This window comes from Sinohyriopsis cumingii, chromosome 8 (genome assembly GCF_028554795.1).
Source record: "Sinohyriopsis cumingii isolate HCF-2022 chromosome 8, ASM2855479v2, whole genome shotgun sequence".
In the NCBI taxonomy this organism is placed as follows: Eukaryota; Metazoa; Mollusca; class Bivalvia; order Unionida; family Unionidae; genus Sinohyriopsis; species Sinohyriopsis cumingii.
In genome coordinates this window covers 49584085-49611917 of record NC_142968.1, presented here as the reverse complement: position 1 = coordinate 49611917, position 27833 = coordinate 49584085, and the positions used below count along the sequence as shown (strand labels likewise).

Below are 27833 nucleotides of genomic sequence, written 5' to 3'. Positions count from 1 at the left end.
CAAAACGCTGCAGTCTTGTGTCTGCATGTGCAAATGGATCTTTTAACCACCTGCAATGGACAGGTATCTAGTGCAAAGACCGTACGACCGTTACAGTGTCTATTTCTTGTGTCGATTTCCCGCAAGCCGAATCATCAAACATGGTTAAATTGGTAAGTAAAACCGTTACAATCCAAACATTTGCACACACACACACACACACAAAACTATTTCTTTCAGGAACTCTTATTAAATTTTCCATCACCATTATGAATTGAGGTTTATTTACTGACTTATGTCATTATAGCGCATATTTTTGCCACATGGCTTCAAATGAGTACAACTTTATCCCATATTTTGTAATTACTTAGAACTGGTATCAATACCTATATTGCATTAGTTATCAACAATATGTAAAATATTTACACGCTTCCACGAGGACAAACACTATAAATTTTGTTTATTTCTAAAATTTCACTAAATGTTTGACCTAAGAGCTCAAGAATATCTAGACAATACTGTAAATAGACTTCACAGGGTATGTGAGTGGGTGTGGTATATCCAAATATCGCATACAGTACTGATACGTGAACAGTTGTGAACTGTCAACTTAAAATAAATGTTATCACATCAGAAATATGGCACATATCATGAAACCATGTAAAAGGCCTGCCAAGTTGGTATTCTTCCAGTGAACCCGGTCCCTTTGATTAACAGTCAGTCATATTACACGCATACATGTAACTCGATGGCTATTGGTAATGTACGATTTAGTACAGGTGGATGTGGAATGGTGCTCTGTTTATAAAAAATGGCAGGACACTTTAGTAATAATGGAGTTACATTTCCTTCTATGAAGTATCGCGTAACACTTGGTAATAAGCTTGTGAGATAATAACCAAAGAACCGACAATAAAAAAAGTTCACCTCTATTGGTCGGGAGACATTCAAGCAGTCTACATATATAAGAAATTTGCATGCAATCAAACAAAAAAGTAAAGGACAGCAATCATTAATTTATTGAGTGGCAAGGATGAGTGGGTTTTATATAAAACTTGGAGACATTGAACATGACCTGTTTTTCTGTACATTCTGATTACAAATAAGACATTCTAGTCAGACGTAAAAATGTGTAACAGAGATTTAACTAAAAGGTGTGGAGGTCTGGACTGGCCATAAGGAGCATTGTTTGAGGAACACAATGAAGCGATTGCACGTGTCAGTTGGTAATAATAATAATGAGTGTCGATGTCAAGTATTATACTGCTCCCCATTATGAACAGTTTGGAGTACTTTTAATATTTTCTTCATACTTTTCTAATTTTGGCAATGTGATACTGTCCCATCTTCAGATATTTTGATACACCCAATTGCCTTATGGTTTGCCTTCATTTGCGACTTAACTGATGCTGTAGATTCCACCGTAGACGAACACAACGACATGTACATGCATACATGTAAAACTCGTAATCTCAGATCATGTTATGCCACACTTCACGTTCAGAACATCCAACAGAAAGATGAAACAAACATCTTATAAGTTTTGCAATTTCTCGTATATCTTAGCTTGTCAGGTCTTAATTTTTATATAAATAACGATTTTTCTTCTTTACAGCCACACTTTTTGCATTGCGAGTCATTATGCACGTGTTTATCGGTAACACTAGCGGAAACAAATCCTAGAAATACAATAGTTCCATAGCTGCAAGTATAATCAACATTAAGTACCGTTTATTAAGAAACTTGATACAGATTTACGATCTACAGCAGAGTTTTCGTGATTTGAATGATCTTGATATGGCCATTAGGCAGGAACGGCCAATAATATATACCATATCAAGTTCGGAAGATGAACATTATAAAACTAAATGCGGTGAATGGATAGAAGACAAGCAAGTGAGGTGGAAAATAATGGAACTACTCCGCTTATAGTATAAATTTCACTCAATTGTCGGAAGTGTCTTCGCTTCTCTAGTACCGAGTGCAATTGTACTTTCATTATAGAAAGTTTTATAGCCATCGTTTTACAGATATGCATATAATAGGACTCTGTCGTACGAATGTACTGATCGGGATCGGACCAAAATGGTAACCTCCGTTATATTGCATCGTTCATACTTTCTACATCCGGTGTATGTAAGGCCTCGTGCGTATTCAAAATATAACAATCGTTGTATCCAGTTTAGTATGATTTATGCAAAGAGATGATTGTAAAGCAATCGCTCAATTATATCGCTATGCTTTGCGCGTAAAATACAACGTTAAATTGCCTATTTTAGCTCTTATTAATTCTTTTTTCCGCAAAGGAAGTTGTACCTGCAAATTAAATTACTTTTTTCTTATAATAAAACCCTATTTAATGAGCCATTTTCCACATGTTAAGATCTACATATATATATGTATGTATTCTAAATGTTTTATAAAAAAAATACTTTCTGCTTGAAAAAAATCTTTCTCAAGAGAAACCTTGCATCGCAGATGCTATTTTCGTGAAAACGTCAAATTGTTAGATTAATATCGTTTTTGTTTTCACGTAAAGTGTCCATTCATCTATATGCAAGATTTTCAATTTTAACGAGTGTAGTTTTCTTCACGACAAAAGTGCCATTCCTTATCGACGCAAACGTTTCACAAAACGTCGTTTTATTAGGGCGCCTGTAACAGCTGATAGAGACTGTGTACCTCCTACTGCCTCGCAAATGCAACCTAGCTTTAAAATCGTAATCGATGATCCGTTTGGGGTTGTACGCAGCAGTCTAGAATGGGTTCGTGGTACCTATCCGCCGTTCTTAATTCTAATTGTCTTTGACGTAAGTTGTGTACCGTCTGTACTGCTGGAATTATTCCTGACTTAGATCAAATCAAATTAGTCCCATGTGAAGGTCTCTAACAATGTTATACATCTTTACGAGATGCAAGGCGCCTCGTGCTAGAATGTCAGTCTTCCAACAAGTTTAGGAACACTTTTTGCAAACTTAGATTTGGGTGACAAGGAAGAAAAACTATTTTGTGCATGAAAACTATCAGAATCTTTGTTGTGCCATCGCATACATGGCATTATATCGACGTTTTGTGGATTGTGAACTTAGTTCAAGATAGTGAGTATGTAAACTCTGGGTTATAATAGAGACCAAACAGACTGTGGATTAAAATAGCTCGCTGGGTCTGGTTATTTACCTGTTGTTGTTCCTTCGGTTGATTAGTTGTTTTTTTTTCTTCTTATCCTACTTCCACAGAATTGAAGGCAGGGTGAAATGTCGGCTGGAATGGTCTCTTTTGCAGATTTGGTTATTATAGCTTCAATGTTTCAGACTTAATACGTTTTTGTAGTAGTACACCCAATGGATGCTAAAACTGGTAATATTAGAACTCGTGATGTGATTGCATTTTATGTGTAACGATGCTTTTCACTCTCCAGCAAAAGAAGGTAAAAAAAACTGTATCCACTATTTATTATTTAATCTCGCAATTGAGTTGTGTCCGATAATGCCTATGTACACTTATCAGCCGGAATATTTATACGATTCTGAGATCTACACCGTGCATGAGTCTATTAAAGTTCTGTACTATAAAGTATTGACAAATGTCGCTCACAAATTTTAAAGAGTTAAATTATACTGGCAAAGTAAGGATATGATCTATCGTATTCGCCTAAATTCCTGGCAGTTGTCTGTCTCTTTTTCTCCACACACACAGACACACACAAGCGATTTTAAATGCAAATAGCAAGGATATAAAGTGCATAAAAAATGTGGCATTATTAGTTTCTCGCGTTTCAAAACAGTCGAATGCTTTAGATGTAAACAACAGGTTCTCCCAATGACTAATTCCGGTTCTTTCAAGAGGCAACTATCGTCTGCATCCAATATTTGCAATGTCTTTTTCTTAATATGTCTTAACGAATTGAAGGTAATGAAATTTACGGGATTATTCAGACATTACTGAAGACTGTTGTCGGAAAAACTGATTATCCGATATAATTATGACAACCCGTGTTGGCCAAGAAACTCTCGTTTGGTTTGCAACGTGAAGAAGATAGCGGCATGGGCTTTTCAGTTCAAATTGTGCGGTGAAACGGCCACGCTGTTTGCTTTTTTTTATATCCATGATACTTTCAGGTTTTAAAATCGGCAGAGGGATTACAAACTACGTTGTGGGGATTGGTATGCAAATATTTGTAATTGTACGAGTTGTTTCTTTACTGACTTAAAAATATAAGCAAACAGATAAATATTTTGGATGTTTATTTTCAACCAGAATGGCATGGCCCTCGTAGATACAGTGATGAAAGTAGTCTTTCGACCAATCTGCGTCTTTGCATGAATTGTCTTGAGCCTCATTTTGATGTTTATTTTCAACCAGAATGGCATGGCCCTCGCAGATACAGTGATGAAAGTAGTCTTTCGACCAATCTGCGTCTTTGCATGAATTGTCTTGAGCCTCATTTTTGGTGTTTTCTCTCGTTGTTAGGGAGTTTAACTAGCCGAAGTCTCGTTAATCTTGTAAAGTGAGACTAGTGGTGTGTGTGTGTGTGTGTGTGTGTATGTGTGACAAAATGATGTTAAAATCCTAATATTCAAAGTCTACTGCATTGCTCTGACAGTCAAGTTTGTAGCGTCAATTTCTACCGGATATTGTATGGAGAAAGGTATAATATTAAGATTATTAGATAGTAATTGTTTATTTTAATTATTTCAGGTTTTTATCTTCGTTGGAATATTTACAATAATTTTCATCATGGCAACAAATGGACAAGATTTTAGTACGTATACATATTGTGTGTGTGTGTGTGTGAGAGAGAGAGAGAGAGAGAGAGAAAATACGTTTACAGTTCTTCACCGACTTTTTGAAATGTGATGCCATAAATTCAACATTGTATCTGCTTCCAACTGTGAATAGATCAATATTTATCTTTATATAATGTGAAATATTTCTTGTTTTGAAGATAGAATCTCTAACAATTTACGAAACGAAAAGAAACTGAAATTTAAACAATAACCTTGACATTAATGAAATAAATGAGAATCTGAAAGTTGATGCATGTTGACATAAAATAAAACTTGCACTGGGAAAATAAGGTTTATTTTTGCAATCCCTTGCACACAATCCGATAAAGTAAAGGGATTGTAAATATCGTTGAATAAGTCCATATTTACTTTTGAATAATGGGAAATATTTCATGTTTTGAAGATCATATCTCGGACAAATTTCGAATCTAAAAGAAAAATAAATGTAAACAATTAACACTTTTGACATAATTGAAAGATATTCTAAATCGTAAAGTTGGTGCATGTTGGTGAAAAATAAGACTCGTACTGGGAAAACATTTTTTTTTTGTTTTGCAATTCCGTGGACAGGAGTCAGAAAGGTAAAGACAATGTAACTATTCGCCTTGTTTTTATTTCGTTTGGGAGTGATGGATTCGCTTTCATTGTCATCTAATTTTCGTTGTAAACAAATTCCAATTAGGATTACCGTCAGTTAACTATTTTCTTGTTTAACAAAGAGAAATCGAGGGATGGATAGATAAACCAACATACAGACAAACCACACTGATGACAGTACATTTGCATAAGACACCATGCATACATACACGCACACAAATACACACATACATACATATATACATACATGCATGCATGCATACAAACGCACACACGCACACACACACACACCCGGGACCCCGAGTGGCCGAGTGATCTAAAGCACTCTCCGTTACGCATCACTGCCATCTCACCTCTGTCTTCGCCGGTTCGAGTCTCAGATTCAGTCAATGTGGGTATGTGAGAAAGCTTGCCAGTAGCTTCTCGTGTGTCGGTGGTTCTTTCCGGGAAGTGTTCTTTTAGACTATGCAGCAAGAGTAGAAACAGAAGAAAAAATCGTTTAGAATCGACATATTATTGATATTATTCAAAACCATCAATAAACTACCTAGAGAGCAAATATGGAACAAAGGGGTGATTTAATTCACTTCAGAAACATTCATTTGGACTTAAAACCAAGTAGTATATGGTTTCTTGGGCGTAAATTTCCATCCATGTTATGACCTCTCTCTGAAGTAATGAAACTATATATCATGCCTGTTGGTAAAGTTATGGTATGCAAACTCTGTGGAAAAGAGACTGACGACAGAGCGAAACACCTTATTTTAGGTTGCGAAATGCTACTTGAGGAGCAAAATGTTTTCTTTGAGAGAGTGATTGACTCTTTAGAAGTGAGAGACGGGGTTAACTTATTCAATCAAGAAGAAAATATATTGTTGGAGACACTTCTTGGAAGCAGGGTTGACTGCATGTCGTCTATTGACGATGATGTATCAGATAGACTCATGTTGGTGACCGCAAACAGAATAGCTTCATTCTACAATAAAATGTATACACTACTATCAACCAACATGATATAAAAGTAAGTAGTAAATTAACATTAAAAATAAAAAATTAAAGGCCAAAGTCTTCTTGTCAAATCCGCAAATTTTGTTGTATGATAGCTGTATACAGTGTATATGTTTATGTATGTATATACATATATATATATATATATATATATATATATATATATATATATATATATATATATATATATATGTATGTATGTATGTGTATATATCTGTACATATGGGTGTATGTATATGTGTATATATGTGTATGTATGTGTAAATGAATATATGTGTGTATGTGTATATGTATGTATATATATGTATGTATATGTGTGTATGTGTGCATATGGATATGATATGTGTGTGTATGTGTATGTGTGCATATATATGTGTGTGCGTGTATGTGTCTATGTGTATGTATATATATATGTGTGTGTATATATATATGTGTGTGTATAATATATGTATTTATATATATGTATATGTGTATTATATATGTGTGTGTGTGTATATATATATATATATATATATATATATATATATATATATATATATATATATATATATATGTGTGTGTGTGCGTGTGTGTGTGTGTGTTTATGTATATTTCCTAGAGATTTCTATATGGTTTTCTGTATTTATATATCTCATTTTGTAAATGCATTAGTTGACGATGTATATATCATGCTTGCGTTCTCGTCTTTACTGTGTCTCATGATTGTATGATATGTATAATATGTATCTTAGTAACCTGATATAATCTTTGTTGAAGAGGTAATTAAGTCATTTAGACGGTCAGTCATAGATAAATGCATGCACGCACGCATACGCGCAAACAAGTATATATATATATATATATATATATATATATATATATATATATATATATATATATATATATATATATATATATATATATATATATATATATACATATATATGCATAAATACATGTGTCATATGAAAAGAACTACATATAGAATTACACTGTTATAAGTTTTCCATTTCCTTTTCGTTGCTATCTCGAACTTAATGTTAAGCACATAACAATACAGACATATTAACTTTTCGAAATATTATCATCATCAAGCAACTGTTAAAAGATCAGTGCCATGCTCAGCCAAATGATTGCGGATTTGCATAATTGCAGGTATTGAGATATTTCGTTTTGTCAATACGGTAGCTGACACAGTATTACTATTGTATTTTTGTCAATTTTCTGTTGTATTTTATCATCTTGTATTATCCTGAATTTGTTTAATCTGATGTAATCTCTGTTGAAGAGGAAATAAAGTCAGTCACTCAGTCAGTCAGTCATACATACATACATGACAGACAAACATACATGACAGACAAACATAATTGCAGCCTTTTTGCAGAAAACGATTAGACTATGTGATCAGTCAGCCTTGTTCGTGCGTTTGTGTGTGCGTTATTGAGCGTTTGCATAGTATCGTGCAAAGCTTCAATGATTGCGGAATGTATCTAGTGCTTCCACAGAAGAAACTTTGTTCGTAGAGTTTTATATTTTCGTGGCTTGTAACAATGAAATCAACAAAAATGAGTACCCCCCCCCCCACAAAAAAGGGAAAAAAAAACAACAACAAATATGTTGATTTACGGTATTCGTTTCTTTGCAGAATGCTTTTTGGATCGAAGAATTGAAGTTCAAATTCGAAACAACAAAGATTTTGTAGCGGCCATGGCGAACGATTCCACTGGATACTGTGCTACTCAATTTGATCCTCCATACGTAATGTTGACCATAACGGAATGTCATTTTGTATGTTAGTTTCGTATTTCAATAGACTTTTGTCATTCGGGACACTAATATAGGATTTAAATTCACGGTGGTTAGAACTTTACCAGCAAAAAGCCCACTCTTACGAATCAACCAAAATCTGCCATTTTCTATCAGTCTTACGGGGAGAAATCAAAAACAAAATACTAATACACACAAACAGTAAGCCTGGTTTTTTGTTCCGTCTGCTAATGAATGTCAACAAATATTTTCTGGAGATCCAAAGGAATTTTTGTTGTTGTCATCGTTATGTTTCTAGTAATATACTGATCTTTAATTAAAAATGACCGGTGATCAGGTTGTTCAGAAAAGGATCTACTGCTCATAAACTATTCGCGTCTTTTTCGTTTAGCCATGCCTATTAAAAGCTTTTCTGATGCAAAATTGTATACAAATGATTTAATATGTCTAAACTAAAGATTGGACATTTCTCCTTGCTGGGTTTTTACAATGTTGTTACAATATCACTTCAAATGCAAAATTGTATACAAATGATTTAATATGTCTAAACTAAAGATTGGACATTTCTCCTTGCTGGGTTTTTACAATGTTGTTACAATATCACTTCAAATGCATTGTGTTGTCAGCACTCTCTGGATTTCATGTTTCATATATCCGTCAGCAAAGACTGGATCACACGTATCTGCCGTACTGCATGGTCCATTAGTGTTACTTGTACGCTTTTGTGAAGTAACGAGTACTTAAATATAGGAAATGTATACGATTCTTGAGTACAAGGCGTGCGTATGTATGAAACATGCTTCCTTATATATATATATATATATATATATATATATATATATATATATATATATATATATATATATATATAAAGATAGTTGAGTATCACATTTCAAGGTTGTTTTCTTGTTGACTCTGAATGTCTCACAATTGCACGCGCAAAAACACTTAAATTCTACTTGACTATGCAATAGTATGCATTGTCGAACTTAAGAAAAACCAGAGGTCAAAACAACTTTCTGGTGACGATATATTCTGAAATACCACGAGCCGTGAGGAGTTTGTACACTTGGGAGAGGTCAGAGTTTCAGTCGGAACACATGAGTAGATTTTCTACCTAAGTCCAGCTAGAATACACTTCGATGGGGTAAAATGGAGAAATCGCCGGAAATCGTCGAAGAAAAATAGAACCATTTTAAAACCTCGTAATATCTTTGTTGAGTTGCTTTTACAGGTTCAGTACAAGAAAATTCCATAGTGAATTCATGCCTGACAGAAGAAATGGTTTCGAACAAGAAACGAGTCCTTACAAATGAATCGTACGCACGGAAAAGTTGTGATGCAACTAGAATGTCCCGGTACTTTTCAGTCAAGTCAAATAAAGAAACCTTTTATGTTATTCTTTACCACTGAGTACTATATTCTGATCTAGTTTTGTCCTCATGAAACAATATAATTGCGGATGGAGACAAGGCCATAAGCTGAACACTAGCAGCCTTTTCTGTCGGAACATAAGTGGTGCACTGATTCTGAGGCAATTTACCAAACATATCAAATTGATGGGCATTCCTACAACAAATCTTGAGGTTATCTCATGGTCTAACGGAAATGGCCAAGCGATATTTCGATCGGCTGTGATGGTGCGTGATGTGTTCCTGTCATCATTTGGCAAACAAGCTACAAGATCTTTAAGTGATGACGGTTACTAGGATATATAAGAATTATTTATGTCGCGTTGCATAATCCATACACTAAAGAATTTAAAGCAAAAGTATTTTAAACATAAACGATGACAGATATTTTGTGTACAAATATACAGACGCATGATCACACATCTACAATTACAGGCATTGTTAAGAATTAAGTTATGCAAGTCGTTTAAAGATTAATTGGTTCCAACTATTTTTGAAACGATAATTTAAACGAACATCGTGGTTCCACATATATTTCAGATAAATTACTACTATTCGACTCAATTCTGTTTTAAGCATTAATGAAATACTTGCTACTTTAATTTTAAATGTATGTATGCAATTCTTTAATTGTGTTCTTTTAAAAATCAGTCGGTTTCAATAGCCTTAAATGATTGCTTACATTGCTAATGGAGATCACACGCCATAGTGTCGTTGTAACGTCAATCCAGCTGTTGTTGTAAGAACCAACGTTTCGTGGCCAGTTTTTAAAAAATGGCTGATAGTAACACGAACCAGTAACGGAAACATCAGAGGACATTAGATTTGGAATCTGTTATCGGGTGGTAAATTAATCAGCATAATTGAATCAGTATAATTCTTCTCATACAGCAAATGGCGTCGGTGTAACAGACACAGAAAAGTGAATTTGGCATGTATACTTTCAGAGATTTCCAGTTCTACTAACACTTTAGAATGCCACGGACTTCTTAAAATTTATCGTTTTTATCATAAACAAGAAAATAATAGTGGCATACTTCTATTACTTTCATGTACCGTGGCTGAAATTAATTTATATATGGTATTCGGGAAAATAAGACGCTATCTAGAGCAGAAATATGATGGAAATTATTTTTTTCCTTGTGCTAGAAAAATGAACTTTTAAATGCACAAAAGAGTCCTGAAGTGTTTCTAAAATCTGGACAATTATTTTAGACATAAAAGGCAATACTAACATCTAAAAAGTGCAATAAGTCAGTTCTTCTTCTTCTTCTTCTTACTATTATTATTATTATTATTATTATTATTATTATCATTATTATTATTACATTATTAAATTCAATACAATTGATTTTTTCAGGGTGAAGAGATCACTGTGGTATTGTCAAGTCGTAATTTTTCCACGTTTGATGGTATCATTGGTGGTAGAAAAATAATGTCTTTCTCCATGAAATGCAATCAGATCAATGATTCGGGCCTGCTTGCAACCGCATTATTTCTCGTCACTCCGCAGTAAGCACATTTCTCGCTACTTTGAGTTATCAATGCATATGCCTCAAAATTTTTAGTCATATAGTACGATGTCTGTATACATGTCGTTATATCTGGAACAATTGTGTGTGTGTGTGGTTTTAACGTAGCTTCAACATTTTTAGTCATCTCGTACGATGTCTGTAGTGGGGCAGTTATAGTGATGTCCAGCACTGGGGTACTACGTTACAAATCCATAAACACATGAATAGACACATATTAATTCTAACTGGTCGAGTACTTAGATTACATAGTTGTAATTACAAAAGTTAGAAATAGTTAACGAACTCCAACAAGAATCTGGAGCCCCGAGTGGCCGAGTGGTCTAAAGCGCTCTCCGTTACGGATCACTGCCATCTCACCTCTGTCTGCGTGAGTTCGAGTCTAGGATTCGGCCAATGTGGGTATGTGAGAAAGCTTGTCAGTAGCTTCTCGTGGGTCGGTTGTTCTTCCCGGTGTTTTCCCGGGTTCTTCCTCCACCATTAATACTGGCCGCCATGTATAGCCTATCGTGTGCTGAAAAATGGCGTTAAACCCCACAACATCAACACCAACAAGAATTTAATCCTGGTATTTTTGAAGCAACAAAGATCACCATTTCCGTTGAAATTTAACCCCTATACATGGAGTTGTAAAGTTGAAGTAAATCGTCCTTTAACAGAACTCGTAGCTTGAAGACATGCTGCACAATATGGTTTGAAGACGCATATGCATGTGCAACTGTACACCTATAAGGGTTGTAAAAGATTCGTTTTTATGTCATCTTCATCTAGTGAAGTTTATGAAATTTGTCAGAATTTAAATTGCTCGTGTAAGGGATAGTTTATTAAATAGTTTTGCTTATCTGTAATTACAAGAATACAATATAGGTGCTCCTATGTGTTAAAAATACTTTTAACGCGTAGTTTCTGCAGTGTTCATTTGACGTTTTTTAGCCAAAACACGTGGTGTATTGACCAAAAAGCGCACAGACTTTAACCGATCACGTGCAGCTGTCGTTTATATCTCAATTTGAGTGCTGAAAAATGGCGTTAAACCCAACAACAACAACAACATATCTCAATTGGGAATCTTGTTTTTATGTAGTATAAAACAAAAGATAATGTGGAAGAAAAATACTATGTATGAAAATAATCAAAATGTTGAAGACAAAATTACTGAAATAATTTTCGCCCAGAAATTATCTAAGATGTTAGAACCTGAGCCCTCCTGTGACGAAAAGCCATGTAACACCATTGTGACAGTTCTGATATTATGAGGATCATTATCCTTTGAGGGCAAGATAAATACATAGGATCTGTTTCCACTGGAAAATGAATAGTCTGAATTAATGAAGCTTGCGTAAAAAGAACTATTATTATCCTTTAGTGAAACCATTTGTGAAATTATTGAGGCTTTCGTAAGAGGAACAATTTTGTCCGTAGTGAAGCCATTTGCGTAAGTTTATTTTAGATGCAGCGCAAAACACATTTCGTTGGACCGTTTGAACCAAATAATGACAGACCATTATTTTCGTAGAAAAAACAAAACGAATAAAGGACATCTAACAAAATGCACAATGAGGAAACAAAAAATATCGGCATGATGCAATTGGTGTTGTGTTTTTTTTTTAAAAATACCATCTTTATGACATGGTATTTCATGCTTAAGAAGAGATAGGGGACATACCGATGAAGAGATTAACAAACGTTGAGAACTAACTTAAATGCAGAAATGGTACACAAACTATAGGTCAATTTCTATTCCATATTAGATGCGTTCCGGTGCATCAGAGACACAGTAGATAAAACAGTTGCCCTTTCTGGTGTATAATCACGTTGAGATAAATTGGATATACCATACAGGTGCATCTCGTTATACCTAAAATGTCGCTTTTTTAATAAACTGTACCTGCAGATTCTTTGTCCGGAGTCGTAAACGTGGGGCAGGTTTGTTGTAAAGCCCATAGCTTCGTGTAATATGAATTAAACAAATCCAATAAATAAGATAAATTACGCTTGTTTGTCTCGTTGAAACAGGTTGCAAAGAACAATGATGACTAGCGTAGAACCTACGTTGGACGAAGTGTATTCCGGTCTCTTCACAGATTTCACCCTGACTACCTTAGCAACGAAAGTGACTATTGGGTCTCACCTTGTTTGGTCTATTTCTACGTCATGTGAGTACACGAGGTCCTATTGTTATCTCTTTCTAACTGTCGTTCTTATTGTATTTGTTTTGTTGGGGGTGGGTGGGTAGGGAATGTTCAACGTCATTTCTCAGCGCAAGATAGGCTACACAATCCCGGTAAGAACAACCGACCCACCGTAAGTTACTGGCAAGCTTTCGCGCATACCCACATTGGCCAAGCCCCAGACTCCAATCCAAACAGACAGAAGCGAGATTGCTGTGATCGGTATCGGTTATCGCTTTGGATTACTCGGCCACCCGGAGAACGCTTTAAACTACTAGGCCACCCCTGGCCATTATGTCAATAACACAACTTGCGTCAAGGTTTCTTGAGTAGCTCTTACTGTTGCATTGATAATGATATCGATTAGGATGTAGATCATCCCGTCGTCATTGTCGCTGTCATCATGATAATCGTCGTCCAAAAGAAATATCGGTTTATAGTCTACTTTGATAAGAAATGAGACTTAGCAGTCACTTTTCCGACGGTGACAGCCGTTAAATGATAAAAGTTCGGTTCAAGTGTATAGTTTGCATGTATTTCCTAAATCCGGTGGTAGATGCTCATCGAATTTGACATGCATCGTTATGATCCAACGAAACTTCATTCTGCAACACGTTACTCACTCAACAGACGTTGAAGTCGGGCCATAATCGTAGAAACGTTGATTGAATGTTTTCATTTAATAATTGCCCTTTGCTTAAATTGAGCCAGAACAACCTTTGTAAGAACGCAAGAGTTCATCAGAGGTTTGAGCGATGCTGGTTTTGCTACCAGAAATATTATGCCCGACAACGGGCGTAAGAAATCTCTGAAAACTCAGCCTCAAAACTAGTACTGGATAAAAGATTGTCAGTTCGATTTTGTAAAGTATGGAAACTAGTTTTGAAGCTTGGTGTTTAATGACTTATAAAGCAGAACGCCTTTGACCTGACATAAAAATCCGATAAAATCGCCAATCATAAGTTATAGGAATTAAATGATCACCGTTCGTATTTTTATTGAAGTGTAAATTTTACCTAATTGCCCTAATCATAAATCACCAGTACCAATAACAAAAGTAAGAAAGATTCGAATATTCTCTGAAGAGTATGCATTTCGGAAGTGTTTAATTGCAATACTGAATGATAGACTGTGTCCAAGGAATAATGTTACTGAATACTGATTTTTGGTTTTAAGCTGTTGATCTTTAAAATATGTCCACGGAACGTTGAGGCTTCACGTCCCTACGAAGTCATGTCGACATCATTGTTTCCAAGTGAGTGATTTGACATTTTACAGTAACAGGCGTCCGATATTTTAAAGAACAATAGGCGCATTTTTCATCCACCCCGCCTAACAATAACCACGGCGACAGAGTCGATTAAATGACATGCACACCCCCAATCCACAATGATAATCATCTTGTTCTCGCAGCTGACACCCCTCCCCCGTATCCAACTCTGTTAAATAGAAGTAAACCGGAGTCACGCTTAATCAGTTTGTAAGATGGTGAGTAGGACATGTCGGTAGCACTGATAGATTTTCTTGCTGATGCATTGTCGTTTCTATTGCCTTCCATATTTCTTGGTATTGTCGTTCTCATCTACGTTGTTGGCCACTTCACCCAGTTCCTGCACCTCTTCCCATCCTCGTTATTCTTCTTCTTCCTTCGTGGTAGCATTCGTCGTAGTCATATTTATTTGGGGTCTATGATAGTCGAGTTTACAAAGGCGCTCGCTTTCATAGATTACCGACACCTTTCACGCATGTCCCTACGAGTTTTGTCTCGGCTCGACAAACGGGGGCATGCGAGAAAATTTGACAGTATCTTTTACTTGGGTTGATGGTTCTTCCCGTGGCCTTCCATGTTCTTCCCCCACCAAATAAACTGGCCACCATGTATGGTTTATTGGTCCCAGATAATTGACGTTAAAGCCCCCCAAAACCAGACCATTGTAAATTTCGTTATTCTTCCTCCTCTTCGTCATCTTTCTTCTCCTTCTGTAAGTAAGAATATGCTGACTTTAGCTACAGTCGCCAAGAAAATCTTTATCTTCCACGGACAATTGTTGCGGAAATCTGGATACATATTCCTAACATATAACATTTTTCAACTTTCAGATGGCCGTATTTACCCAATTGGTTGTACAGCTTATGAGGGTAAGGTCATTAATTTGCAGAAACCGAATCGGAATATTATTCATAACGGGTAGGTACCATTTAAAAATCGTTTTCATTTATTATTTAAACTTAACATTAAATCTTACCAACTTGATCCTTCGTGGCTTCTACCTTTGTTTGTGTCAGGCATTGACGATATCCAGACAGACATGCTAATTTTAGACTAGATATCACACACAGTTTTCTAAGAATCTTCTCTTCAGGCACTCGTCTACAGTTAGCATTTGGTCTTCGCATTCTTGGAGTATATTTCTGAATATCGTGTAGATATCTCGTTTACATCTTCCAAACACTGCTATCAACGTTTCTCGAGTTCTGACTTGGACGTGATACAACTCTGGGCTTGAGTATGTGATCAATTTACAGCACAAGCCATTAGGAAATGACGTTTTAGATGTTTTTCTTTCCCTCTCTCTCTTTCTTTCTCACTCTCTCATAAACTTTCTGTGTTTAACCTGTCGGATTCATACAGGATGAACCTGGGTTAGATTCCCGCCCCCAAATTGACAAGTCTAGATCACTTGCCGTGGTGTGACCCTGTGCAAGGCTCATGGCTTTCTTCGACAAGCAAAAGATTGATGTGCTGATATGCCGAGAATCACCACAATATATTCGCTCCAGCCCCCTGTCTCTGTATGTCTGTCTGTCTGTTTGTCTCTCTCTCTCTCTCTCTCTCTTTGTGGAAAATCTGTTTGTTGCTAATTTTTTGACCTTGCAGAATTGTTCAAAGATATACTAGTTGAAATCTGTTGAACTTCTCTTCTTAATATAATATCTATGAAGCAGTGCCAAGGAATCCATTCACAACGGCACAGAGAAGCTCAATTTCTACATACCTAAAAGCATATACATATGTGCAGCCTTCCTGCATACTAATTAGTCTTTCATCTTGGGTCTTATGAGACGGTTTTGAGCGCGTTTCCATAGCATCTACCCACCTGGGCGTCATTTTGTACTTACATATACATAAAATTTTATGCGCAGTTACGTTCGTTTTATTTCCTATTATTGGTTCTCATATTTTTCTCCATTAGCTTTTATATATATATATATATATATATATATATATATATATATATATATATATATATATATATATATATATATATATATATATAGTTTTAAAACTGTGAATGATTTATATATGAATTACTGGTTGAAAACACATTCATCGTTATAATCTCTGTTCTGCCTCTCTTAGTCTTCAATAGGTTTTTTAACTCTTTCGAACTTGTATCATTATCTATGTTACCACCGACCTGTCGTAGCCTTTGTTCATCTCTTTATATCTCAAAAGAGTTAAAATACCTATTATCTTTGTCTATCTGTCAATTGATGCTGTAAAGCTGCCATGTTTACTAGTTTTAAAACGCCCACAGTATGCATAGAAAGGATAAATTAACACACGAACCTATGAGTCAACAGGCAGATACAATTGTGAAAGCTGTGTATAATTTTGTTATTCAATTTATAAACGTCTATTTTTCCTTGTAAGACTGTTAATGAGTACATTAATACGCAGGTGTACCCTGGATGAAGAGCTGGTTGGTGACTTTAACAATTCGAATCCAAGAAGCATCGTGGCCTCTTTCTACGCCTTTCGGTTTATTAATAATCCATACATTACGGTGGTGTGTGATGTCCGCGTATGTCCGGAACTGTCTGAAGAATGCAATTTTGTAAGTAGGACCGAAAATGTTCAATGTAGTAACTTGTGTTCCTATGGAAGTGAAGACAATTCATTTGAAGAAGAGAAAGGTACAAACACAAGGCAATCATGCCTCTGCAAGACACCTTAAGAATAGGATATGAAGACAACTGATTTATGCTTCATGTACATATGTTCGGAATTTAGTTTGAATTGCATGATACATGTTTTGTATAGTAGCAATTATTGAATTTAGTTTGAATTGCATAATACATGTTTTGTATAGTAGCAATTATTGAATTTAGTTTGAATTGCATGATACATGTTTTGTATAGTAGCAATTATTGAATTTAGTTTGAATTGCATGATACATGTTTTGTATAGTAGCAATTATTGAATTAGTTTTCTCATCAGTGTAATTCTCGTCATAATTATAAATTTTATACAAGCTGAGATGTAGCTGGACATGTCTGAGAGTAACTCGCATAATTTAAAGTAAGAACTTTGTTAATTTAATCGCATTTCTGCTATCAACGGTACATATGTTTAAAAAATGATACAGTATTGGAAACAGAAATCATATTTTGTTTTTACAGAACATTACCTCTGTGAATGGCATTCATAGGAGTATGCGTAGTTGTGTCAGTTTTGACGATTCGTTAATCAGCTCGTCTGAATCCCCGAATCATACCTAGACAATTTTACCAGATAAGCACGTGTTTTGTGAGATCGAGGAAGTATTTCGTTAGTACCGGGCCTGTATCCATTGGGCCGGTAAATAGTAAAATATGTAAAGTATGTAAAAAATATGTAAAAAGTAAAGTCCTGCTCTGCTGACATCACCTAAATTTCTAATACGACTGTTGACTCATTGTCCTTTATTATTATTACTATTATTATTATTATTATTATTATTATTATTATTATTATTATTATTATTTCAGTACTGTCCTAAGGTTGAAAGAAGCAAGAGGCATGCAGAAGTGTACCATCGGCTGATGCGTAGAGAATCAGTGAGAGTTTCGCTGTTGGTAGAGGACATACCATCATACACTTCTACAGGTACATATATACTAATCCTTTAGCATTCCAAACGTTATCGTCTTTTTCCGTTTAGAGTCGAACTTATTCAAGCTCGGAAACACAACCTTTCCTCCGGGTGGCATTATCGCTTCTGGCTAATCGCCATTTCCGCCATATATTGACTTCTAAAAAGTTCTTTCAAATTCCTGCAACGTCTTTTGTCAATTTTCATTCTTCAGAAATTTGAAAAAGTTCGACGGAAAATAGACAATATAACGCTTAAGCCGCCCTGATTTCAGCAGTAAGGGAAAGAAAATGAAAAGAAATAAAATCCCTGCAAAACCGATTTTGTCGATGTCGATTTTACTCCCTTGCCCAAGAAATTCGCATAAGTTATGATAATGCAAAGATTGCAGGCTTAAGCAAGCCTATCCATCGGTGTCATTGACACTCGATTTAATCGTTTCTCCAGATATCAGTAATGAAAAATAAACGACACCAACCATAATTCAAACGAGGCTGACCATGGACACAAATGATGTGTGCAAGCAGTGGCGTTGTTTATCTACGTCATTTGGAACTCTGGTTGATATTGGGGTCTATTCCACTTTTCGCAAACCTGCTATAGGTTCGTTCGTTCTTTGTGATTATAGTCGTATATCGCCTATTGGCATGTGCGACTCGTAGTGTACACTCGGTTGCGTACTCTTTAATGTTGTGCGATTAACCTCTATATTTTGGCCTCATAGCAAGTCACAGAAAGCAAAGGCGTCCCGAATGTCCCCCAAGCGGCTTCTTCTGACCAAGGCTGTGACCTTTCACACAAGCAGTAGAATTAAGTTTGTTTCAAATCGATGTCCATTTTCCTATTTTCTTGAGCTGTGAATTTTCCTACCTTGTGATAGTTATTATTTTTCCTGTACTATGCGTACTTGTGATTTACGAGAGATTTGCTGAATCGGTTTGACTTGCAGCAATTGTTGACTGTTGCGATCTTAATTCGGTTTTTCCGTGCTGTCAGTTTGTAAAAAGGACAATGTATTTTCAGTGCCACATTAGTTATATTCAAAAGTAAAGTACTATAGGATATGTTTATATTTTTTCACATAACACGCCACACTGAAATGACCCATCTACACCGATCAATCGCGTTGTTCCATTAATCAATCAGCGAGCGTAAATTAGACACGCCTCCATGCACCGTTTACGTCAGCCATTTTCCTCCGACAAACTGAGTGTCGCAATAATAAATTGTCACAAATGTTTTTGTTTTTTTTAAATTTGCAATGGGTCGTCAATTTTTCGATTAATAATGGTGCAACGAGTCAACGGGGTTTTGTAATTCTATTAGTCTAAATTCAGATCGCAGAGGTTAGATTTATTCCTTTACCGAAAACTAGATGAACCTTTGAGGGATAAAAGCTTACCGTTGGTTGCCCGCACGATCAGCTGAACAAAGACACAATTGATGGTGATTACCACATGTTGTGTTTTGTTTCTCTTTATGAAATATATATAGAAAAGCATGTCCCGTCTATAAATTGAAGAAACAAATCAGAAGAAAAATAATTGTCCCAAAACTACGTAAAAATGAATCTGCCAAGAACATGGGTTAGAAACCCTAACTTCGGACTTTTTGTTGTGTGTATTTTTGTAGGAAGCACTTGACCTCAGATTGCGTTATTTCATTGTTTTATTATGTACTCATTATTGGTGGTTTGTCCCCAGAATTAATATTTCATCGTCTTAATCGTTCAAACGCTTGAGTGATTTTTTACATTCAATCATTGGGCTTACGGAATGGGGGCGGGGGGGGGGGGGGGTAATGCATTTGTGAAATAACTAATGAAGACATACAAATGCAATGGTTCCATACATTTTATCGTTCGACATATTAAGCATGTATTTACATACATCAGTAATCAAAATTAAATTTCATAAACAAAACAGAACTTTAAAATTATTATTTACAAGAGTATACTTCTGAACAGTAAGTATTTACGATATTGGTATATATTTTTAATTCTTTTATCTCGGGCAGCATAAATACAAATCAGTTAACTGATAAGACTACGGAATGCATTAAATTTTTTAGGAATGAATTTCGATTTAAAGCAATATGTTAACTCTATAAAATTGATTTTCATGATTTACCGACAAAAACACGGAGGTTATTATTATACAATATTGTAATGTAAATATATTTTCTACTTTAGTATAATAAACCAACTTGGTAATTATTTATATGTTTAGGATTAATAAACATATCAACAAAGTTCCAGCACATTTATTTACCAAAAACTGAATGTTTGTCGGGAGTAATGTCCCCTGAATCGACAGACAGAGCAACTTGTGGCGTGTAAGGCCAATTATGAAGACATTCCACATGTATATTAGGCTTTCAGCTACTACATCTGATGGTGTTTTGGGGCTGCGACTCGAACATGATTCTGCTTCCCTCTCTTTTTTTGTTGGGTCTGTATGACACGTGCAGTTTGATATTATGCACGATTACATGTTGTTGTTCCTGTTGTTATGGGGTTTAGCGCCATTTTCAGCACACGATAACCCGGAAAAACCCCAGAAAGAACCACCGACCCACGAAAAGCTACTGGCAAGCTTTTTCACATACCCACATTGGCCGAATCCGAGATTCGAACCCACGCAGACAGAGGTGAGATGGCAGTGATCCGTAACGGAGAGCGCTTTAGACCAGTCGGCCACTCGGGGCCCCTCACGATTACATAACGGAGGATATATGATGGTACTCAGTGACCTGTTTATTCTTTAAATCCATTACCCTCTCATAATACCATACGAGAACTACTAATACTACCTCTCAAATCCAACCTTCCCAGATACTAATTTTAGCTAAAGTGAGCTAAAAGTTTTCAGCTAACCTAATGGCGGCCGGGCAGAGTGATCTCCCCTCAGGTATAAAGCCTGGCGACAGAATCCCAAAATATCTGTCACTACTTCCGCTTGTACCAAGAAGCACACTTTCGTCACGAATGGTATCGCAAAAGTCAGAATCTACGAGGACTATTTACCATTAAAAATTGGAATTTTTCAATTCCATTTAAAGTATACTCCATCCAGCTTTTTCTTTTCCTATGGCGACAAAGTTCTAATTTCACAATTTGATAAACCGTTATCGTCGTCACACATTACGGTACTTGCACGGGGAGCCAAAGCGTTTCACATTATATATGGATCATATTATTTTATGTACATGCAAGCCTCTAGCGCTTATTAAAAATTCTAATATATGTGTAATTCCATTAAGAACGGGTACAAACCGTTAAGTTTCTATTCCAAGGCATTCATAGCGTCCGGGCGTCAGCTTCAATGATGTTAGTTTACAGGTGGTCTGCGAGACATTTTCCCTCTAGGTAGTCGCCTCATAATGGATAAGCGAATATTTTTGTGTGTAATATACTTGCGTACATTTCTGTATTGCTTCCGTTCTAGTTGGACAAGTACAAATAAGCTTTCTAGATACGGTTTAATCAGTCGCGTCTTGCATATGCATGTGTTTATAGGCGACATTAGGCAACGGCACTCTGCATCTGGTCATCGACCTAAGCATTCTCAGTAAATTCATTCACGCCCCTTGGTTCACAATGGAAACACAAGGGTGCTGCCATCCAAGATGGAGACTTTGCCATCAGTGTGGACGTGAAAAACGCATATTATTATGCCCCGATCCAGAAGGCTTCCAGGACTTCTTTTTCGATTCTCCTACAATATCGCTGACCAATTCGGAGAATTTCCATTGAGACTCAACATCAGCCTTAGAATCTTCCCTTTTATGATCAATATAGTAATGGCGCATGTCCGGACCATTTCTACTGCGGCAACATCAAATTGCCTGGAAGACATTCTGCAGAAACATCAGGTGAGTTATATCTGAACACGACATGATAACCCTTGTTACACTGCTTACCAACATGGGCATCTCGTCAACGAGGAAAAAGTCCGACATAGTACCATCTCAATAATTTGTTCAGCTAGGTATGAATGTCAATACAGTGGCTACATAGTTCGTCTTCCTCAGGATCCGGCATTCAACATCCAAAACATGCTGACTTCTTTACTTTTGAGGAAATATCTATCCGTACAGGAATTCCTTCGTCTATCAGGCTTGCTCATCGCGTCAGTGGATCTAATTGTCCTAGGTCTTAATTTTATGTGCCCATTGCAAATCATTATTCTGCCCCAATGGAGGCAAAAAATCTGTACATTAGACCAACGTCTCCCCATCTTCATATAATTGAGGCATCATCTGCGGAACTGGGGCATTTAAACTTGGCTCACGGCGGGTATATCACATCTGCAAATATAACCTCCCGAGATTAGTCTGTACTGAGGCAAGTATGGAAGGCTGGGGAGACTGATTGCTACCATCCTTTTTGTAAGTCAGAGATGCATGGTCTTACCAAAAACGACATTTGCATATCAATATTCTAGAGATGATGCCCGTGTTTGGAAGCATTTCTGTGGCGGCAGGAATATTTAAATGGCTAGGGAGTTCTCATAATGTCCGACAACTCTTCAGTGGTGACTTGTCTTAAACGATAATGAGGAACCAAGTCCCAGGACCCTTGGTGTAGGACTTCCTAAAGTTGTGTTGTCGACAACATATCCATGTACAAGTTCACAATGTCATGGCACGTCTAACGTCCTAGCCGAGTCTTTTCCCAGAAGGATCAGTTAATACAGACAGAATGGTACCTTCATCCCTCGGTGTTCACCAATATACTTACCCGATGGGACCGACCGTTGATGGACCTGTATGCGTCAAGTGGAATACTAAACTCCCAACCTTAATATCTCCTGTCCGGACTTATTACCCTGGGCAGTCGACGCTCCATCGATATTTTGGAGCGGTTTGGATACATATACCAACCACCAACACCTCTAATTGCAAAGTAATGCAGAAAGCAAGAGAATCAAAGTGTCGCCTTATCCTCAGCCCACGAGACAGATGGGAGAAGTCGTGGATAAACGACATCGTCAATATCACAAGAGAGATTTCTCTGAAAATTCAGATTTTCCCTAATCTATTCCTACAATCACGACGGCAGTTAGTTCATTCCTACCCAAGCCTGCACATCAGGATTATATTAAACAGGCCATCAGAAATAAGCGATTCTAACAACCAGTCATAGAGATAATCACTCTAGCAAGAAGGCCCTCCACTCTGAAAGCATACGAAAGCAAATGGCACGTTTTCACCCAGTGGTGTTCAAATGACCAGATCATACGTCTCAATGAATCTGTACCGCAAATAGCTAACTTGCTCTGGCTTTTCGAAGAGAGGAAGTTAGCACCAAGTTTGATAAAGGTTACTGCTTCACGAACGCTAACACCGTTCCTGACTACGGAAGAGAGGATGTCGGACAAAGCGATGACTTGTTTGACCTTCTATCTATATATTCATATACACTGCCAAAAACGTTAGCCCTGTGCCCAAGGTGGAACCTATCTTGTGTATGAACCTGGCTGAACAAGACACCTTTTGAACCACACTCAATGGTGTCTTTTGCTCACTATGATTCAAGACCTTTCTCGTGGCATTAGGGACGTTGGATAGAAAAAGCGAATACATACCCTGTCAGCAGACCCGAATTAAATGCAGTTCCGACAAATTGGACAAAGTTACATTAGAGCATCCTCTTTCATCACGAACAACAGGCTACCTTCCACGGGTAACCTGACCATCTAGTCTGGACACAAAAACCCAGGACCACTTACGAGACCCGATTCGGGCTTTGACTTGGTACATTAAAGAACACAGCTGATGCGTCTATTTTTATCTCCAGAAAAATAGGACGATCTATCTTCACTGACTATTTCGTCCTGGAATAAGTGGGGTAGTCGCTCTGATTATCGATGACCCTAGCTCAAATGAACTTCTTACGCATTTCGGTTCATTAGGTTAGAGTAGTTGCCAATATCATGACATTCAGTAGGAACTGTTCTCTACCCGACATCTTTCGAGCTGTGGGGTGCATATTCTCCAGCTTTAATCTCGGAGATCTGTCATTCCAAAGGGCCCAGTTTGATGTGGTGGGACCAATATCCACAGCTCAACAGGTAGCCCTTCCACGTTGATCGAACTCTTCTTAAGATGTGGCTGTATGGCTTTCGCTGAATTTGTGTTGTTGGGAGTGGAATCTCACCCTGTTTGAAATCGCATCCCCGACAGACGGAGTCTCTGTCAGTTGGATTACATACAAGGTGTCTTGCATACATTAGGGGATCGGGGATGGTATCTCCAGGGTAAGGGAATATACCTCACTCCATCTCTTACCTATTCTCCTAAAGTATTATAATTGGGTATCATATTTAAAAAAGAAACCAATTTTTCCTAGTAAAAGGTTTCTTCAAAAACACCTATCCAATGATACTACACATATGCCCATTTAGCCTCCCCGTAATTACATCCATCGAGAACGTACCTTCCATTCCAGTTGTACCTGAGAGGTTCTTGGGTTTCCCTACCAAGCCTTATACCTTAGGGGAGATCACTCTGCCCGACCAACACCTAGATCAGCAGATAGCTTCTACATTCCGTAAGGTATTAAGATTTGGTAATTATTGTCGAAGAAACAAATTTTGCTTGGAAAATTGGTTTCTATCATGACCGAGCTAGCAGTATTCTAAGGAATGCACATCAAAAGTAAGCTGTATAGCCTATAATACATAACTGCGCTCGTCAATCATGTACCAAATTAAAGGGATTAAAAGTTATTTGAACAATAAGGAAATCAATATAAATTCTTGGTTAAGTAACATAAATTACCAAAACCAGAGATTTTTTAAAACTCGAACCCTCCGCAAAGAACAAAACTTGTGGAGAGGAACCTTTAAAACTATCAGTGCTATAGTTTTCATTATTTTCTACATGAACCTTATATAAAGAACTCGCTACTATGTAATATATAAAACAGTGAGGAAAGCTTTCAGATTACATTTCGCTTGTTATAACCGGCGTCATGTATTGCGATTTAAATGTGACATATTGTCCTGTATGCAAGTTTAAGCATTTGAAATTTTTATCTAGTCATTTAATTTCAACTAGTTGAAACACCGCCTTCTTTCCTTGCATTGGGAGTTTCTTGGAAAACGTGTGTATGGTAATGTATATGCGACACTGACTCAGTTTGGAATTATGATCATACTATACTCATCATTGAATTATGATCATACTATACTCATCATTGAATTATGATCATACTATACTCATCATTGAATTATGATCATACTATACTCATCATTGAATTATGATCATACTATACTCATCATTGAATTATGATCATACTATACTCATCATTGAATTATGATCATACTATACTCATCATTGAATTATGATCATACTATACTCATCATTGAATTATGATCATACTATACTCATCATTGAATTATGATCATACTATACTCATCATTGAATTATGATCATACTATACTCATCATTGAATTATGATCATACTATACTCATCATTGAATTATGATCATACTATACTCATCATTGAATTATGATCATACTATACTCATCATTGAATTATGATCATACTATACTCATCATTGAATTATGATCATACTATACTCATCATTGAATTATGATCATACTATACTCATCATTGAATTATGATCATACTATACTCATCATTGAATTATGATCATACTATACTCATCATTGAATTATGATCATACTATACTCATCATTGAATTATGATCATACTATACTCATCATTGAATTATGATCATACTATACTCATCATTGAATTATGATCATACTATACACATCATTGATTTTGCTAACATTTAATCTTTGCAAATTTTGTGAAATCTGTATTATTTGATTTCTTTCATTTCCAGCGCTAACGTTCACAGCTTCTATAAGGCTTTCATCCATGCTGAGTATGCTGTCCATTTTATGGTTTGATGGTGTACGTTAAACCGTACTAATGGCTATGTTCCAAAAGAGCTTAGAATAAATAGTCTCGCTTGAAATTGTGGATGAAGAGAATAGAATTGCGACCAGAACTATCATTCAAGTCAACTAGTAATACGGAGGGCGTTTGAACTTTCAGATGCTTAGAGAAAAGAACGTACGAGAAACCACGGTGGAGCAAAGAAACTTTGTTTCTCCAAAAGTTGAGAAAGTATACAATCACGGACTTGAAGTTTGCAATCGCATATAAAGTGATGACCAAAAAAAGCATGAGAGAAACATATTTAAGGCATCAAATATGTGCTATTTTCTTCAGTTTAAAAAAGAGTTATTTAATTCCAAGTATCCCCATTCTCTCCCCCACCGCAACCACTCTCGAATATAAAATGGTCAATGTGCAATGTTTTGAGAGCACACTAGTATCCCCTTTTCGTTCATGTCAGTTTAAGAACCTTGTTTAAACCTTTTAGTTGCACATCTGTCGGATTTCTTGTGCATGTTACATAGACTGCACAATTTATCTGCCTTATGTCCTTTATAAGTTTTGCTTTTTATTTCATTTAGCCATTGGATTTAATTTTATAATAAGAATAACGTTATTGAAAATATTTACCGTATGTCATTGGGTATAAAAGAAAATGCCGTTCAATTTATTGTAATTTTGTTTATAAACTGTTTTTAGAGGTTTTATTTTCTTACGGAATGTCATTTATATCAGTTTACTAGCAGTCATTTATAGTTGCACCGGTACTACAATGTAAATGATTGTAATACATCAAATGACTTTTTTCTTCAGACAGTAGTTTTTCTTTAATTGTGTAATGGAAATATGAATGAAATTCCATTTATTTCTTAATAGGTTTCTCATTCATATTTTGAACTGAACGGAACACGTGTAGATGAAAGTATCATTCCACGAACAGGCAAGTGACAAAAGAATCAAGCCAAACTTCATTACCATATGAAAAGAGGTCGACGACTTTAAATATAGGCAACCTATACTGGACTTAACAGAGGTCTTAATAACATCATTATGCAATTGAAATTATTGCACACCGTAAAAGTATATTTAGCAGGAACCTATTTTCTCTAATACTCGCTCGAATCTACAACATTCAAAACTTTCAAAAGCCCCTGCGATTTCTATTTAGTCCACTGTACTCTCCATTGGGGCGGGGAGGTAGTTGTTAGAAATTATTATACCTGTTGTTTTCTTTTTTCTTCAAATCCATGCCCATGCCACGTCTAATGTCAAAGTTTTAAATTGGTCAAGTTCTTATTTCGACGACTCTTATACAAAAAGTGGTGGTTGTGGAGAACTACGCAAAATGAAGTAAACATACCTCTTTTTTTCCATACCGAAACAATTGCACGATTTGCGAAAAAAAGGCCGAATTTGTATTGGAATGATCGCTTCTACTATAGTCTCCTATAAAATATGCTTTTAAACCTGATAGAAATTGCTATAGTATTCACCTCCTGCCCCCAGTGTTTTACGCCTAGAGATTTAAAAACTAAAGGCATCAAGGATATAAAACGGCACAAAGCTTTATAATTTCCAACCTGATCATTGCCATTGAGCTCAAAGGCTACCATCTTGTTTGCGTTTCAAACCAAATATGAATATCCTTATTAGCATGGTCGTGTGCCAGTCCATTTGTTCAGTAAACTCGCGTGAAGTGATTCGACAAGCTCCAAAAAGTAATTCTATAACTTGCAAAGTTACACCCAGTTAAACGCGTGCTTACTAGAACTACATCTGTTTTTTTTTTTTTGTTTTTTTTTTTTGTTGTTTTTTTAAAGAAAATAG

The 27833-nt window shown here is 36.2% G+C and overlaps 1 protein-coding gene across 1 annotated transcript; it reads left to right on the top strand.

Annotated features, from left to right (window-relative positions):
* Positions 1 to 80: 80 nt before the first annotated feature.
* Positions 81 to 27798, top strand: LOC149793469 (uncharacterized). The gene is made up of 9 exons (XM_089966383.1): positions 81 to 152; positions 4678 to 4741; positions 7996 to 8138; positions 10890 to 11041; positions 13078 to 13217; positions 15333 to 15420; positions 16915 to 17071; positions 17985 to 18102; positions 25948 to 27798. The coding sequence occupies exons 1-9, from the start codon at positions 141 to 143 to the stop codon at positions 26025 to 26027; spliced, it is 954 nt and encodes a 317-aa protein (XP_089822509.1). The 5' UTR covers positions 81 to 140; the 3' UTR covers positions 26028 to 27798.
* Positions 27799 to 27833: the final 35 nt, after the last annotated feature.